Raw genomic sequence first — 17,397 nt, 5'->3', positions numbered from 1 at the left:
ATAGTTCCAAGAAGAATAGAACAAATAACAGAATCAAGTTGGTCTTATTATGTCTCTTCAGCTTGCTTCCATGCATGTTCTGCTTCTTGGAGTTTTGTGCAATGGGACTAAGGTATTGGTATGGTAGGAATAACGCCAAATACAAGCTTCTCCCATGCCCATTTTTCTTTTCAAATCAAATCGCCAGATTATTTATTTATTTTTATCTGAATTTCCCGTTTGGTAATTACATATGGTGAGGTATATGTATAAACTAAAGTTTTATGTTTCGAGGTTTGCATAAATGAAGTAACCTCTCAGCTGATTAATTAGTTAACATTCCACGTCAGTAGACACTGCAGAAATACTTTAAAAATGGGGAAAGCAAAGTAGTACATCTTTTTAGTTTTGAAACTGATCCACTTCAATGCAAATAGACCAATTATGTAAGGGTTTGAAACTTAAATATTTGTACACTTAGAAAAAATCACAAATTACCGTTAATTTCACTTTTAAAATAATTAATGTAAAAATTAATAAACTTATTATATATGATAATTTAATATTAAATAATAATATAAAACTATTTTGCACACATAATCTATTCTATTTTTTCATTATAATGTCATATAATACAGGGAATGCTTTAGGTTCTTTTCAAATTATTAATCATACATACCTAATACTACTCACATATACTGTAGTAAACTGTGAAAATGATAATCAGAAGAATGTGGTGCACTCTGGCCAAGAACAAGTAACCCGGTTTTCAATAATTAAAGTTCGCATTGGGACCCGAAATAGAATATAATCAACATGGTGGGATCCAGTATAATTCTGTGTCAAGCTTCATAAATTTGTTCACAATATTTGTCTTATTTTGCGGATGACAATAACTCAAAATCTGACCTTGTAATTCGTCTAATAAAAGAAAAAAGAGGAGAAATTTGGGGAAAACAAACATTTAATTCAGTTTTAAGTTTGAGCCAACTTGGGCTTTATTTAGGTAAGTACACACACATAATAATGAATAATAATGAATATTGCTGGAATAGGTGGATTTGGTCATAAAAGAACCTGGATTAGGATAAATCCCTAAAGAGTTCTGATCTTAAAGGTACAATCAGTTCAATTGTTGAAATCCATGCATGCATTAAAAGACAATTGCCAAGTAACCCATGTACAATATTCAACATTTGAATTGAACATGATTCCTTGTCAGAGAAAAGCTAGTTGCTTTACCCCAACATTTGTGTTTCCATATCTATTCTAAAACATTTTTTTTAACCAGCTATTAAACAAAAGTGAATAATTTATGAAAACAGTACCACCTAATTGTTTTTACACAATCCGTGGGGCACAAACTTATTTGTTGGGTACTGAATTCAAAATAGATGCATCCAGCCAGTAGATGGCTACTTATTTTTCTTCTTTGAAAGTGAAAACTAAGATTGCATATCAGAGTGATAAGCTATCAATATTGTGCATCCCATAATTAGAAGAAACTCCAGTTATTGCCCTTCAATTTAATGAAATGTTGTATAGAAAACTTGAATTAGGCTCATCATGCACATTTATAATGTTATCTTATTAGTACTGGTTCATAAGAGGCATACAAGTTTCTGCAATTAGTTAAATTACAAACGAAATCAGGAGCTGTTATTTTCTTTTGGTGAAAATCACCATAAGTTCAAATTGTTAGCATTACTTCCAAGGACCTTCTGCAACAGGTTCTCACACGTTGCTCCCTAATTTAGTATTTCTTTTTTAATTTTATCAACAAATGTTAATTGTTGGTTTGTTAATTTTTGTTAGCAGAAAAATTTGAAAATGTGACATGTTACTTGAATTTACCACCTGTCTTTCTTCCTTTCTTTCTTTACCACTAGGTCAACTTTATATATCTCCTTAATTAATGATTTTATTCCGCTGGTTGTAATGGTTTTCTCATATTAAAATTCAAGTACCTGATTATAAAAAATTCATCGGAAGATGTTTCTTCTTAATTATAAAACTGTACTAGTAGCTAACAAGTTAATAACTAAAACTTGTTTAAAAATTTAGAACTGTATAAAAGCCTCTTTACATGGCCTAGATATCCTGCCAACATGATGAACTTCGTGGCATCCCACTATGTAACTCCCCTAGCCAATTAATATTATGAATCAGTTAACAATTATCTGAGCTCTGAAGCACTAGCTACTAGCTATAGTATACATTTCAGTGTTGAAAAACTTGAGCTAGAAAAGTAATTTGGTTTCCGAAGATTTTGTTGCATTTTTGAGTGTGAGGCTAATCCCTTTCAGCACAAAGTCATACATTAGATCCTGATCGCAATTTGTAATATCCTCAAGAAACCTTGGTACTTTCTAAAAGTTTGCTTGTGCTATTTGAGGGGCTTGTAATTTCTTATAATTTTGATAAATAAAATTAATGGTTTAGTTTTTTTATCTGAATTAATGGCTTAGCTAATATAAACCATTAATAATTATTGACTTACGATAAAAATAATAATAATATGTTGTTAATTTGTTTGAATTTAATTTGATAAAAAATTTGTCACAAATAAATCAAACCAAATTAAAATTTTGATTGATTTAGTTTTTATTTTCTTATGACACAAAAACAAACTAATCAGTCAACATCCATTATCATATTAAAAGAATCTAATTTAATTGGTTAAATAATGTGCATAGGTTATAATAAACTTCTTAATACCTGAGTTGATTTCTTGTGTATAAAAGGAAAAAAAGACACCCCTCTATGACCTCACCATAGCATTCGATATTTTGTCTACATTTCAACGTAATCATACTCATTAAATTATATGGTATGCCCTAACAATGTTTTTATAAAGAGAACTGTTATATAGTACGAAGTAATTTTGAACGAACTGCACGAAAACATGTTGTGGCTGTTTCATGGAATAACTCAATTTTAAGTTGGTGTTTTGACGAAAAACATTTATGGATAAATATAATTATGAATCAATCAAAATCATTCGTATCTTTCGTGCAATTTAACTTTCGTCCCATTTAACATTTTTCTTTTATAAAAGAAGATGGGACAAATAGGTATTGCTTTCTTATATATCTTTCCCTCAAAACGTGCCTAATACAATATAATCTGCCTAATACTATATTACCTGATAATTAATTGCCACTCTCTGCATGATCTAGCAGCATATAATATATAATATATAAATATAACCCATGCACTGATGCACAGTGGTTTTAAGATTAAAAATATTTTTGGTGGATGATATACACAATTTGATACTTCCCCTAGCTTCCTTCGTAGGCATATATTATAACTTATCATTACATGGACAAAGGTTCCAATTTAGAAATCCAACTCTCCTGCATATGAATTCCACCCTTCGGATGCGAAGCTCATTGTTCAAATAGAGAAGATAAAATTTTACAAAAAATATCTTGCTTAAATGAGGAGCGTGCCAAATCTGAAAACTAAATTAATTCAAAACATAGATAATTATGAAGATATAGCTCGAACATAAATGAAGAAAATCACTTGGAAGATAATTATAACAAATAAAATAGATTATATCAATAGAAGAGATAGTTTTCTTGTATAGATTATATTATTTTGTAAATTAAGGAAATTATTTGTCTCTATTAAACTCATCTATGATTCTATAAATAAAGAGACATAGGCAACAACAAAAAAGCACACCTCTACACACCATTTTTCACTAAAAAACTTATTCTCTTCTCTCTTCTTGTATTTCATGAATGGCTAGTTTCTTTCTTAGCTAGGAGAGGAAAAGATTGAACTCTATTTGATGTAATTTTCTCACATTAATATATTATTTGAGTTCATGTCTTCTTTACTTAATGTTTTGTGAGCCTGCACACCTCATAGATGATTCTAGGAATTTGACGTGTACTTTGACGAGTCTCATTGAAATTCAAATTGAATCGAATACTTAATTGGAATTATCTTTAAGAATAAAATAATATTATTTAAGACTCGTTAATTCTCAAACGATAATGTTGATTGTTTGTGTTGGTGTTTGCCAAGAGATTGGGAATCAAGACAAATGATTTAGGGTCTATCATCTAAGGAATTAGGGATAGAATACATTAGTGAATCGGGGATGAACAATATAACGACGTAGAAGTGTGAGGAATTACAGCAAATATGGGGATTTCAAGTACAATCTTAACATCTTAACGTTATTATTTTCATCTATAATTATTATCACGTCAACAAGTAACTTCTTACCTTTTCTTTTAATTTTTTTATTAAATTTTCAGTACATTAATCTCTCTAGAAAAATATATCTTTTATTTTTTGTTTTGATTGGTTTTAGTTTTAGGTAGTTTAAAATATAAAAACAAAAAAAATATATTTATCTAAAAGGTTTTAATTTGAATATCCATCTTTGCACTATTCTCTTGGGAGACGACTTGAGCTTCGATTCAATATTACAATTAAAATTCACTTATACTTAACGTAAATCTTAACATAATTAAAACATTAACACTCATTAAGTAGTTCCACTAGTAGAATCTAATCTAGCTATTTTTATCAATATTTTTCAAACCAACCCTATTATTAAACTAGTCACAGCATGTTCAAAGTTTAATAATTTAACTGTGATTAAACCATAATTAAATTAGAAAGAATAAAATTATATAAATTCTTAATATTCAAAGTAAAATTAAAAAATAATTATATAAATTCTTAATATTGAAAGTAAAATTAAAAAATAATTTTATAAATTCTTAATATTCAAAGTACATACAAAAATTCGGTTTAAATATATTATAATACTTAAGTGTAAGTTTCAATAATACACATCAACATTTACCAATAATAACAAGTTTACATTTAGAATAAAAAAGAAAATAACATTTTAGATTGATTTTCATTCTTTTATGAAAACCAAAATGATATTGTATTAAATAGTTTTTATTGATTCACTGTGAATCGGTTTCAGACCAGCTTTTTCCTAAGTTCTAACCAATTTTTTCAGCTGTTTAACCAGTTTTTCTTCCAACAGGTTTTATAACTTATTTAAACAGGTCACCTAACCAGTTCATCAATTTTCTGGTCTAACCGGCCAATTTGGTTTAGTTTTCAAAACAATGAATTTTTAATAAGTCGGGAACCACTTTACACACCCTAGCTAAGAAGGTTAACCGGTAATTTGGCTCATCTTGGGCCCTAGCGGAAGGCTCAACATGGGAGCCCAGACTTATAAACGAAAGTATTATTAACTGATATTGCTTGTTTTTTTTTTAAAAATCCTATATCTTTTAGTGTGAAACTAATTTCTTCCCAAATAGTAGTATCAACTTAATCCTAATCACAAGATACTTTCTCTGGGTTTTAAATCCCACACACTCGTTGCCTTTTTGGCCTCCCAAGAGGTGCTTTTAGTTTTAGGGAAGTAGGTTTAATCATAGCGTCACTACAACCACAACATGATTAACCAAATGAACGACAAATCCATTTACAGATAATGGGATTTATACATCGCATTTCCACCACAAACAAAATTTGGTTGATGCCTCTAAACTCAGATAAACAAATGATGTGACATGTAATCATATAGCATAATTAAAGGAATGAAGGAGTTCGTCACAAATCACGAGATGTTTAAAACTAAAAACAGATTTGCAAGTCAAGAAACAACAAAATAATTAGTCGAATATAATTTTCTTTCAATTATTAAGCGGGTCCCCATACTTATCTTTTCGTCGTGCTTGTAGCTAGCTAACTCCAGCTAGAATTCCTAATTTCAATCAAAGCATCCTTCCTAATTCATCAGCGTCAATTTATAATACTATAACATATACCAAAACAAGTGTATAAAATAAGCAGCAACTATTTAACATACACATACTAATGGTATCTGACATGACTGCATACACATTACACAGGACTGCTTATAAAGCACAAGGGCACGCCTCTCAAGTCGCAGGAAATTTTCACAATGGTAGAAATAAAATAAAAAAATCAGAAGATATCCTCAAAATACAAGGCAAACCATTCGAACATCCATCAGCCTTTGTACACATCATTTCTTTAGTACGCTGCAAAATGAGCACGGTAAGTCAGAAAGGTATCTCAAAAAACATAAAGTATGCAAGATTCATAAAAAAACACATGCTGATGCTATGATATATTGAAAATCAAATCCCAGCAGCGCCATCAGAAAGTGACAAGAATCTACTATTCTTCAGTTAATGAGCAAATAGAATATTAAATTTTTTAGATAGAGCATAATTTATTTCAACATCATTGAACTAGAAATTTGGTTTATGAAGTAGTTTATATATGTTTCAATTTCAAAGAAAAACATATTTGGGAATAGGGACAGAAATTACAAGCACAATCCCCCAATCGTAAGAAATCATTATAATAATCCTTAAAATGATTGTTGTCTCTACAGAGTTTATTAAACTTTCATTCATATGACCGTATCATTTCAAATTTCCAAGAAATTCACTTGGCTAGAGCAGTTTGCAAACTACCATTTTAGGCAAGCATTTAAGTTTTTTCTAGATAATTATATTCTCGTCAAATTTCAAATGAATGCCTCAATCACACTCCACCTAAACTTTCCCTAATTAGATCAGGTTTCAGAAGTTAGTGACAGATATTCTAATTACTGTAAAGAGGCAATAAAGGATACGCCAATATGAATCACGAAGAAAATAGATAATGAGATTACATGTCAGAAACCAAGCCTATGAGACATGGGCAACAGAGGGAACAAAACAAGATTATGTTCTGCAGCAAAGGCTACATATGCATACTAGGAAATGAGACAAATGCTTTACTAACAACCCACAAGCCCAATTTCAGACTTAAAATGCAGCTTAAAGTTACCATATGAAATATAAGTTTTAAAATATTTGATCCAAGGTTACAAAATTAAAAATGTACCTCAAATTTCCCACACAAGATCATGTTAGTAGATACAGCAAAATTTCCAGTATTCAAATCAATAAGCAAATTGAGCAGGACTATAAAGAATACTTTCAGATTGAAATTCAAGAGCAGAAGAGCAGTGCTGAGTTTTCAAGTTCATGAAAAGTGATAGGAGCCTTACTTGTATAAGTAGGCAGCAATTCCCAAAATTATAATCAACAAAACAATATCAATACAGAAGTTTCGACTGGATCGAAGCTGGATGAAAAAAATCATATAAGAGTCAGCAAGAAATCTATCACAGATACAACTTTAAATTGATGGAAATCTATACAGATACAATTGTAGTCAGCTAACCTGGTTCACTGTGTCTTTAAGTCTAACATTTGTATTCTTAAGGTCAGAGGATGCCTTGTCCACCTGTAAAGATGACAAACAATTGTGTTATACTAATTTCAACTTCATAATTCAAGTTCTAAAAGCCAACATTTCCATATTTTTATTTAGGATACAGGCAGAAATTGATAATTCTCAGTTCTTACCTTAGTGTCAATCTCATCCATCAGTGGAACTTGTCTATCCAGTTCCTGTATTCAACACATAAATAATAAACTTAGAAAGGATTAAAACATACACACGCACAAGGGAAGATAAAAACAAGGTTAAATTAAAAATTTGGTTCCGACACCAGACATCATTTTTTTCATTTTAGTCCCTATCTTGGTCACTAGTCACTACATAAATTTTTTTTAAAAAAAAAAACTACATTCGGTCCCTACACTTGACACATTATTTAGTTTTGGTGCCAATAGGTGGGGGAAAAAGCAATATAACTTTAATAAATGGTACAGGCTAGGGACTAATTTGTAAACAATTTTTCATGCAGGACCAAAATGTTGAGTTTTTACATTAAGGGACTAAAACAATCTTGAATATAGGGATTAAATTTATACTCTAACAAAAAAAATAAATAAAGCAACTGACCTCATTCATATCATGTGCCATGTTTTTCAATGTATCCAATCCTTCAGCAATCACATCCAAACCTTGATCCTAAAAAATTATGTGATGTTAGATTTGTAAGGTGAACCATTTCCTGGATAGACATCCAATAATCAACAAAAACCTAAGCTAAAAGATAACGGCAAACCACTCGCAACTGCTTTAAGTTACTTGCCTGTTTCATTCTACGCATTTCATATTCCTGCCTAAATTGATTTGATTGTTCACTTTGTTGGAAGTATTCATCATCAAATCGCCCATCTATATTTGAGATGATTCAGTGATTCACATACATGAACAGAGTCAGTTATTTAAAAGGCCTCTCACAGATGAAATACGATAATTGCATCAGCCTGAGACATGGATAACTAGATTACCTGAATCAAACTTAATTTCAGGACGTGAAGCAGAAGCTGCCCAGCCTCCAGTTTGTTTTGGCACAGGAGGAGCCCCATCTGGTATTGCTTGGATTCTATCCGGCAATGCAAGAACCAAATCATTACGGGCAGCAAATTCTTGTGATGAAAGCCCCTTTACCTGTGGATAAACTGAATCATTCATTAACTTTGAAACTTCACATTCTAATAAGTTACAAAGTGCAAAATAAACTTTAAAAAAATAAAAAATCAAGCTTCAATGGAAATAAGTACACCAAATGGAATAACTCAATAGAGGATTAAAACAGTCAGAACTACAGACAGAAACAAGAATACCCCTTAAGCTGGACAGTTACACTTACACTAGTAAAAGCAGATAGCAGACACCAAACAATGGAGAAGTTGGATTTATTTCTCTACTCTTTCTCAGTGTTCAAAATTTAAAACAGAACTCTTCAATTAGATTAAATAAATTATTAAAGCTCCTAACAAGTTATTAGTTAGATTAATTCAGCAAACCAAATTACTCTTCATTACATCCGAAAAGCTCCAGCTACAAGATTGATGAGAATTCACAGTTAAAACATCTCACAGATTCAATTAATCATTTTCACAGCCTAAACATTAAACAATAAAATAAAACCTTTTTCACAGCTAATCTCTGCAACTTGGGAACCTCCTCCAGCAACCGAGCCTTAGTACGACGAATCTCTGCATTGATCGCTACAGCTGATGCCTTACCTTTCTCCTTGGAAGCACTTTCTGCTTTCTACACAAAAATTAAAAAACATATATCAGATTTCTGCCCTCCATACACCGTGAGAGAATACCCTAATTCCGTGATTTTGAAGAGAAATTGACCAATTAGGGCACAAATTGAGTTGTGCAAAATTCTGCCGGGGCGTACCTGAAGTAGGGCCTCGATGTCGGCGTCGACGGAGGCGTAGAGTCTGGCAAAGGCATCGTCGCCAGAGACATTAGCATCGCGGTGCTTATCGACGTCGTATTTGTCGTACTTCTTGCAAATGGAATCGACTCGGGTTAGAATGTCGATGACGCTCATACTGTTACTGTGTCGGAATCAGAATTTGATCTCTGTCTTGCGAAGTTCGATCGGTGATGATGGCTACGGCGGAGTTCGATCTGCGTTTCAGTTGGCGCAGAACTGAGAAAGGATTTCAAAGGGGAAAGTTAACAGTTGTAATGAACATGGTGAAACAATTTTTTAAAAATTAAAAAATTAAAAATTCTTTTGGATTTGGTAGAACTAGAAACTTACCTTCGAGTAACAGTGCGTGGGAAAATTGATCGAACCGGTGTTCAATTTTACCGTGTGTGCTGTACTGCCGTGTGCTATGGTTAAAACTTAAAATTTGGTAAACCCGGCGTTAACAGTATAGTGACCAGTACCAGTGCCACTGGTACGATTATTTTAAATTTTTATTTCTTTATTAAATTTATATAAAATAAAAGTTTATTAATTTTACTTTTTAGAATGACAACTTATGATAAGGGAAAGTATAATTTTTCGAAGTAATTAAATGGAAAGATATTAAGCGTATCACGAGTAGTGGTTTTAATTGTAAATATATATCATTTTTATGGTATTTTGGTTTAAGAAATAAATTGTGAAGGAAAGAAAAAAAAGTAAGATTATTTTCTTATATTATTTAGCAAAAAGAGAAAAAAATAGGTATGTATACTTAAAAAACTAATTTTACATTATATTTATAATTTAATAAGTTAATTTTTAATTAACTTTTTAACTAATTTTATGAAATATAACCTTTGTTGAGAAAACATATTATATATTGATAGAATAAAATAATTTTATGTTATTTAATCATAATATCAAGTATGATAAATTTATTTATTTTTATAATAATTATTTAAAAAAATATATTAAGCAGTAATTTTTTATTTTTTTTCATTATAAGTGTCTCTGAAATTTGATTTGAGATTAATCTTAATGATGTATGATTATTATTGACTTAAAAAAAAATCAAATACAAATTCCTCATTAAATAAATAATATTTCACATGTTAACACAACATTACAACATTATCTTACATTCCTATGTCATCCTATAGGTTAGTTATTTCTATTAGAAAATAGTATATAAAATTATTTTATATTTTGATTAAACTCTATCTTATTTCTCATCAAATCAAATTCAACTATTAAAAAATTTGAATAACAAGTGAATATATTTTATAACTTTTTAAAAAATCGCACTGTTAATATTTTAAGAAATAATTTAGTTGGGATGAAAAAATGGGTATAATAATAAAAGTTTTAAAATATTAATGTGGGGCTATTTTAAAATTTATAAACTAATTGATTTTCCAAACTCCAGTTTTTTTTAAAAAAAAAATATGGTACGTCGTCTAACTTTAAAAAGATCGAGTCGATAATTTATATGAGATTTTTTTTAAACTTGAAAGTAACTACTCTATGTATTTTAATATTAGCTCGCCACTTATCAAACAATGAGTTAGTACTTAATTAATTTACTTCTTATTATTTTTATTATAGGAATTTTTTGCTTTTTATACAATTTTATGATAATTTACTGTTAAATTATGAAATGTTGATGTAGGTGCCTACAAGTTTTTCCATCTCTTTTAAGAAAATATGCAAATATAGAAACAGAACAGATATAAAGATTGTGTTTTTCTTTTTGGGTGATGAAAGTAAAGAGTATTTTAATCATACTGGAAGAGATTCCACATCTTGACATAAATGAAAAACTACTTTGAGCTAATAAGATTGCCCATAAGGTATCGCGTGATTGACCAAAATATTAATTTTTTTTGGTATATGGCCAAAACATTAATAATGATTTTTTTTTGGTACAGATTAATAATGAGATTTTGCTACATCACAAAAGATTATAGCTATAATTTCTAAACTATGAATAGCCCAAAGGTGCACGAATCGTGTTATTTGAGAGCAATTTATCGAACTTTTGCGTTCAGATGGCATAATTAGCCTCATTGAATACAGAATCTCCAATGTATCCCTATAAAATTTGATGGAAACAGCTCAAAAAACCATCCAGACTGAAAGGTCTTTTGCAAGAAGTTACATACACTAGGGCTCACTAAATCTTAATAAATGTGAATATAAATATAAATTGACTTTTTTTTTCCAAACTTTGAACGTCATCAAAGGTTGATCTCGAACATTCTACTATTGCTCTAATTACTTTAGTTTAGAGCATGGAATGAAGTTTTTAAACATATAGTATCAAATTTAATTAGAATTTCATCTAAAATCTTAATTTTTATTTTTTTTAAATAGGGGTTAAATGAACGAAAACAAACTAAAAACTACGAGGAATTTGGACTTCAGTTTAGAAAGCTCGGCTAACAAGGGGGTCTGTAAAAATGCTGGAGCAAAATAAAAATTGTAATGCTACTAAATTGAGAGTAATTTTTTTAGCAAAAACAAATTTGATAGTAAATATTTTAAATTAGTTTTTAATCGTGTCAAGAATAATCTCAAGAGAAAAAATTCCTAAACTAATTTATTTATATTAAAATATAACACATATTCATCTCTTAAAGGAAAGGAATAATTTAAAATAAGAGAGAAGGAGAACATAATTTAAACATCTCTCATGAAAAGAAGACGAATAATTTTGTTTAAAAAAAAAAGGAATAATTTACTTTAATCTTAATCAATAAATTCATCTAAAAAATCTTAATCAATAAATAATATGGCTACGTTTTAAAGGTAGTTGATTGTTTAAGGATAATAATTAATTGGCACGTTATTTTATTTTGTTTGCTGAAAAAAAAATTAAACTATATTTTTATTAGATATATACTTAAATAATTTGAACTTGCTTTTTGTCGTAGTGGAACACAATCTTCATGATTGGTTTATTTTCTAATCTTATCTTACATATTATAAAATCACCTATGTCCATTCAGGCTTCCGTGATGAACTTTCCTATTATGTAGGGTAGCAACTTCTATCACGAAAAAAGGTTAACAATAAATTAGAATCGAACAAGATAACTATGCAAAGACAAATTCCTCAAAAAGCCTAGACCCATAGAAAATAGTTCTATCAAGTATTCTTCTTGTTTCAGCTTTCAAATAAACAATAGAAAATTAAAAGGATTGATATTTACATTGTGAAAATAACTTAATTACTTTAAACGCACCTTTTCTTCTCTTGTTTAGCATGGGAGGTTTAATTTGGTCCTTATCTTGCGCTTGGATGGGTTTTGACGCCATATCACTGTTTTAGAATGTAAAGAACACTTTTAATCAACACCTTGATTTGGTTAAAGAAAAGAAAATAATAGTAAAGGCCTATAGATGCCTACATGATTTAATTACTGTTTTTTTTTTGGACCATATGGCTATAAAGGAATGGGGTAGTGTTCAAGAAAGAATAGTGTGGTATTCTCATTATAAAAATACGTTCATAGTCCTGGTTTTTGTCTAAAACAAAAATGGGGAAATCTTTCTCTTTTTTATTAATGCATTAATTCTTCGTATTTTACTTGTAAGTCCAAAAGAAGTGCTTTGATAGAAAGAGTTTAGAATGATGTTAGAAGAAATCCACTGATATATTCTTAATAAATCCAATTTGCTAAGGAAAAGTAATTTAATTGTTTGAAAAGCAAACTATATATATTTGCAAACTCTACTTCAGAATACCACTTCTGAATTTTTCTTTTTAAAAAATGGCGAAAGAATATAGCTTTGTGACTTGTGCCGTGAAGGTGCAAGGTACATGGCCTTGTTCTTACTTTCACGATAAGAATTTGAAGTGTTACACTTCTATTCTGTTATTTAAAGTTAAATTATTAAAAGTTGTTTGTGCCACAATATGGGCATGCATATAATAATATGGTAAAATAAAGGTGCATTAGTTAACTTTACTGGCGGGGTAACAATAAGTCAAATGAACAGAGTGCAATTTATTTTATATGTAATAGTTTAAAAACAAGAAAATAAAAACTATGTCTATGCATCATGGCAATTGTAAAGAAAGAAAAGCCAAGTTTTTTTTTTTTTTGCAAACTAAAAAAACATAGTGACTTTTGCACCATTACAATAAACAAGTTTTGTTTGCTTAAGTTTATTTTAAAAAAAATTGAAAATAAAATAAGTATTTTTTTTGCTTTTTGAGAAGTTTTTTTTATATTATAAATTAACCTTTATCATTTTTAAAGTTTAAACAAACTAATCCTAACTATTTATTAGGGGATATTCTTGTAGCATGTTTGAAACTAAGTTCATTCTCCTAATACTCCTTATACGAACATCTTGACCGATGCTCTATAATATAGCTTTCGAATCCAAAAAATTAAATTGACATAAATTTACCTCAACGGGCATGTTTCTTAACACACATTTAGTGAAAACAAAAAAATAAACAACTTGTCAAGAAATACCTAGTAAATATGCAAATATATATATATATTTTTTTGCTTTAAGATATTTCTTTAAGATAATATGGTAAAAACAGTCCAGAACATGAATCAATTAGTGGTCTTAGTTCAAATACTAAATATATAACAGTATTAAATAATTTAAAGGATAATTTTTTATATAGTAATATTGTTTAACTCGAATATAATTGTGTGGGTTTAAAAAATACTATACTTCAGTACCAAAAAAGATTAATGTGATAAAGTTTGTCAGCCTCATCCTTTTGTTAAGCAGTGACACGCAGCAGTGACGGACCTACATTGATAAGAGGGTGTGCACTTGCACCCCTCATTTTTTAAAATTTATTAAATTTATAAATAAAATTTTATATTTTTATATTTTATTTTATTTAATTTATATTTATATAATTGAATCTACTAATTTTATTTTTTTATAATTTACACCCACTAACTTTGGATCTTGAATCCGCCATTGTCACCGAGCATGTTGCAAATTCAGGAGTGTGAAAGCAAGTGTGGGGACCTTCTAGCATGGAACTAGTGCTACTTATAAAAATGGTCAATTGGAGGGGTATTTGCTAAATGCTAAACTTAATTAATCAAATGTATATCTACATGTTCTTGTAGCTGTACTGTTTTTTGGTGAGTTAGGTCCACACTTGTGGTTGGCACATCCCCCTTTTCCTCAGTGCATTGTAAATTGTTCGCCATTTAGGTTTTTTTTTTTTTTTCTCTCTATCAGAACTAGAAGTCAAGTTTTGAACCTTTTCTTCTTTCTATTAATGATGATAATTAGTTAATTATTATTAATTAACTAAAAGGAAGGGGCAAAAGAAAGTAAGAAAAAGAAAAGGAAAAAGTCTTTACTTTGCTTGGTTAAATTTGAGGACAAGATATGTCGGTGTCTGATTTGAAACCCAAAGGACTTGTGGTTGAGGGATAACCCCCTTTCCTTATTTATCTATCTATCTATCTTTTTAATATACATAATCCTTGGCAAGTTGGTAACTTAAAATTAGAGGTACTAATTTAAACTGAATTTTACCGGTTTTTAAAACTTTTATTCAATGTATTTTCATACTGGGAACAGGTCAATTTTTTGTTCAGTTGATCTAATATATTTTGATGTTATATATTGTTGTGTTATTTTTTATATTTGGTATAATAACAATTTTTATACTTAAGTTAATACATTCTATATAATACGATAACTTTTAGGGTTTTTTTAATTAATTTCTTATGAAAACTCATTAAAAAATTAAAATAGTAAATATTAAATGAAAAGCATTAAATTTATAACAAATTTTTAATTCAAAAGTGTTCATTACTTTTATGTAATTTAAACTAATTAATAATAAATATTTTAAAAAATTTAATGAGTACCCTAATAAAATCTTTAATTGATATAGCTTGTTTAGAATATATAATAAAAATTCCTTAATTTTAATTCTTTACTTTAAATTTTATAATTTAATTACATATAGTGCTTAAATTCGTATATTTGATTTAAATAATAAGTTAGCCAACTAACAACTTGCTGATATAAGTGGTACTAGCTTTATTCCTTTAAGTAAAGTCTCAAATAACAAAAAAAAGTTAATTGAAAAGAAAAAATTTCACAAAAATATTCTTCTTTTCTTAAAAAACTTAGAAAATAAAGATAAGAATATTCTTATTTTCTGATAAAAATTAATTATTAATAAAATTGATAAATATTTTATAATATAAAAAAAACATAACATAGATTAACCGGTCTAGCCAAAACCACTTTTAGTCAGACCCAAAATATTAATCTGATCAAAATATTGAAATAAAATAACGGTTGCTTTAAACCCAACCAATAAACAATTATACATAAAGTTTGCACTGATCAAACCATTCCTATAATATATATATATATATATATATATATATATATATATTATATGTTTTTATAACCATGATATGATATTGGTATGAAATGTTCAAACTTTACTTAAAAAATTTGAGCATAGTCGGACGATTGATGTTGTATATCTCGATTTGAAAATTAAAAACTAATTCTTAACTCACTGAAATTCGTTTAGGCGATATAGACCACTTTCAATATTTTGATTTAATTGAAACTTTTGAGTAATTAAAATCCCCTATGTATGTCTAACCATTATTTAAATCTATTCAGTCTTGTAACCAAAAGAAAAATCTTATAAGTCTAAATAAAAGATTTGAAAGACCTGGAAATACAAGCTAGTAACCTTGAGGAAACCCCATCCTTTTATTTTCAGGCTGATAATCGATACTCAATAATAATAATAATGATAATACAATTATAACAATTTTAAACTAAATACATCTTCAAAATATCATTAGAATGATAGCATATAAAAATTCATTATGCATGAGTAAACCATAGATAGTACTCTAGCATTAGAACTTCCAGCCCATTTTATACCCATTTTATTCTGACGTCTCAGTTACACAAGAAAGCAATAAATTTTATGTTACTCATCATAGAGCATAATGCAACACATCGACTATATATTGAACTCAACTTAATTTACAAGTGATTCCAGCCACTAATGCATAAAATGGCTTTCAATGAATATTATATTAGGCTTTTTTTATCATCTTTTTTAACAAAACAATCAATCAATAGAATCCTAATAATAAAATAATTCTCACAATATATTTATGTGACACTTTATTCAAATTTCAAACTAAATACAAGTTAAAGAAAAGTAGAGAACATATATTTGATATTTAATTTTCTTCACAATTTTTTTTATAACAAAAAAGGTTTCTTCAATGTATTTTTTCAATTCTTTTTTCTTTTTTGGTTGGTCATGGTAGGTCTCATTTCACATGGCGTACCCTCGATGTCTCATATATGAATGTAACATAACATCTCGTCATTAATTTCTTTGTGAAGATTGCTATATATTTTACTTTCTTAGCAAACAAATATTAACATCTCCTCATTAATTTCTGTGTGGAGAAAATAAATTCATTATTTATCGGGTAACCATGCTATATATTTATTTAGATTGAATCACATAAGATGGTTTTTAACTAAAATTTTGTATTTATAATTTAGAATGCACCCATTTGATTAACCAGAATAAATTTTGGATGCACTTATCTTGTGGACAGATTGCTTTTATGGTACAACGGAAATTCAATAATATATCAAGCACTCACTTGCTATTGTGGTTAAAGCGGGATGCATAATTGAGTCCTTTGGTAATTTTAAAAGAGGTTAAAACTTTCCAAATCTTCTAATATATTCTGTATTTATTAAGTAAAAACATTAATCTATTGCCAGCAATGAAATGTTATGATTCATTGTATTTGTACAAACTGCAAATGAAAAAAAGTATTTTTTTTTTACTAAAGATTTTAAATTAAAAGTACTTAAATCTTCTAGTAAATGACATTTAGACTAACCGAATGAATTGATCAAGTGAAACAATACATGATCTCATACATGATAGATCACATCTTTAAAGTGAGATAAATGTAAGTACTTATTTTTACTAGTGTTCTTTGAACTGAGAGATTTTCTTTACCTAGCTTGAACTGGAAATTCATTTTCTCCTAAATTTTATGTATAAAAAAATGACATTTAGATGACGTTTGGTAGAATTTTTTTTTCCTGTATAGAAATCATCATTCCTATAAATCATAAATCCTAGGAATTATGATTTCTAAAAACGACTAAATTGATTTGATTGATCATGTATATA

The 17,397-nt window shown here is 28.6% G+C and overlaps 1 protein-coding gene across 2 annotated transcripts; it reads right to left on the bottom strand.

Annotated features, from left to right (window-relative positions):
* Positions 1–5,648: 5,648 nt before the first annotated feature.
* On the bottom strand, positions 5,649–9,651 carry LOC114369157 (syntaxin-71-like). Of its 2 annotated transcripts, XM_028326345.1 has the most exons (10): positions 9,541–9,651; positions 9,169–9,426; positions 8,905–9,030; positions 8,262–8,421; positions 8,060–8,145; positions 7,867–7,935; positions 7,425–7,469; positions 7,240–7,302; positions 7,064–7,140; positions 5,649–6,041 (listed from the first exon to the last, which is right to left on the bottom strand). In XM_028326345.1, exons 2-10 carry the CDS (start codon positions 9,322–9,324, stop codon positions 6,026–6,028), a joined length of 798 nt encoding a protein of 265 aa, XP_028182146.1. In that variant the 5' UTR covers positions 9,325–9,426; positions 9,541–9,651; the 3' UTR covers positions 5,649–6,025. The 2 variants fall into 2 exon arrangements, with proteins under 2 accessions (XP_028182146.1, XP_028182145.1); XM_028326344.1 differs by lacking the exon at positions 9,541–9,651 and having other exon boundaries at positions 9,169–9,483.
* Positions 9,652–17,397: the final 7,746 nt, after the last annotated feature.

This window comes from Glycine soja, chromosome 10 (assembly GCF_004193775.1).
Source record: "Glycine soja cultivar W05 chromosome 10, ASM419377v2, whole genome shotgun sequence".
In the NCBI taxonomy this organism is placed as follows: Eukaryota; Viridiplantae; Streptophyta; class Magnoliopsida; order Fabales; family Fabaceae; genus Glycine; species Glycine soja.
Note: the sequence above shows the minus strand (reverse complement) of the source record. Positions and strands in the feature narration are given on the sequence as shown.

Bases quoted from the DNA above. Each gene is read 5' to 3' on its own strand.
- LOC114369157 (XM_028326345.1), bottom strand. From the start codon at position 9,324: ATGAGCGTCATCGACATTCTAACCCGAGTCGATTCCATTTGCAAGAAG. The intron at 9,031-9,168 runs GTACGCCCCGGC...ATTTTTGTGTAG, and splicing joins ACATCGAGGCCCTACTTCAG to AAAGCAGAAAGTGCTTCCAA. The intron at 7,141-7,239 runs GTTAGCTGACTA...TTTTTCATCCAG, and splicing joins TTAAAGACACAGTGAACCAG to CTTCGATCCAGTCGAAACTT.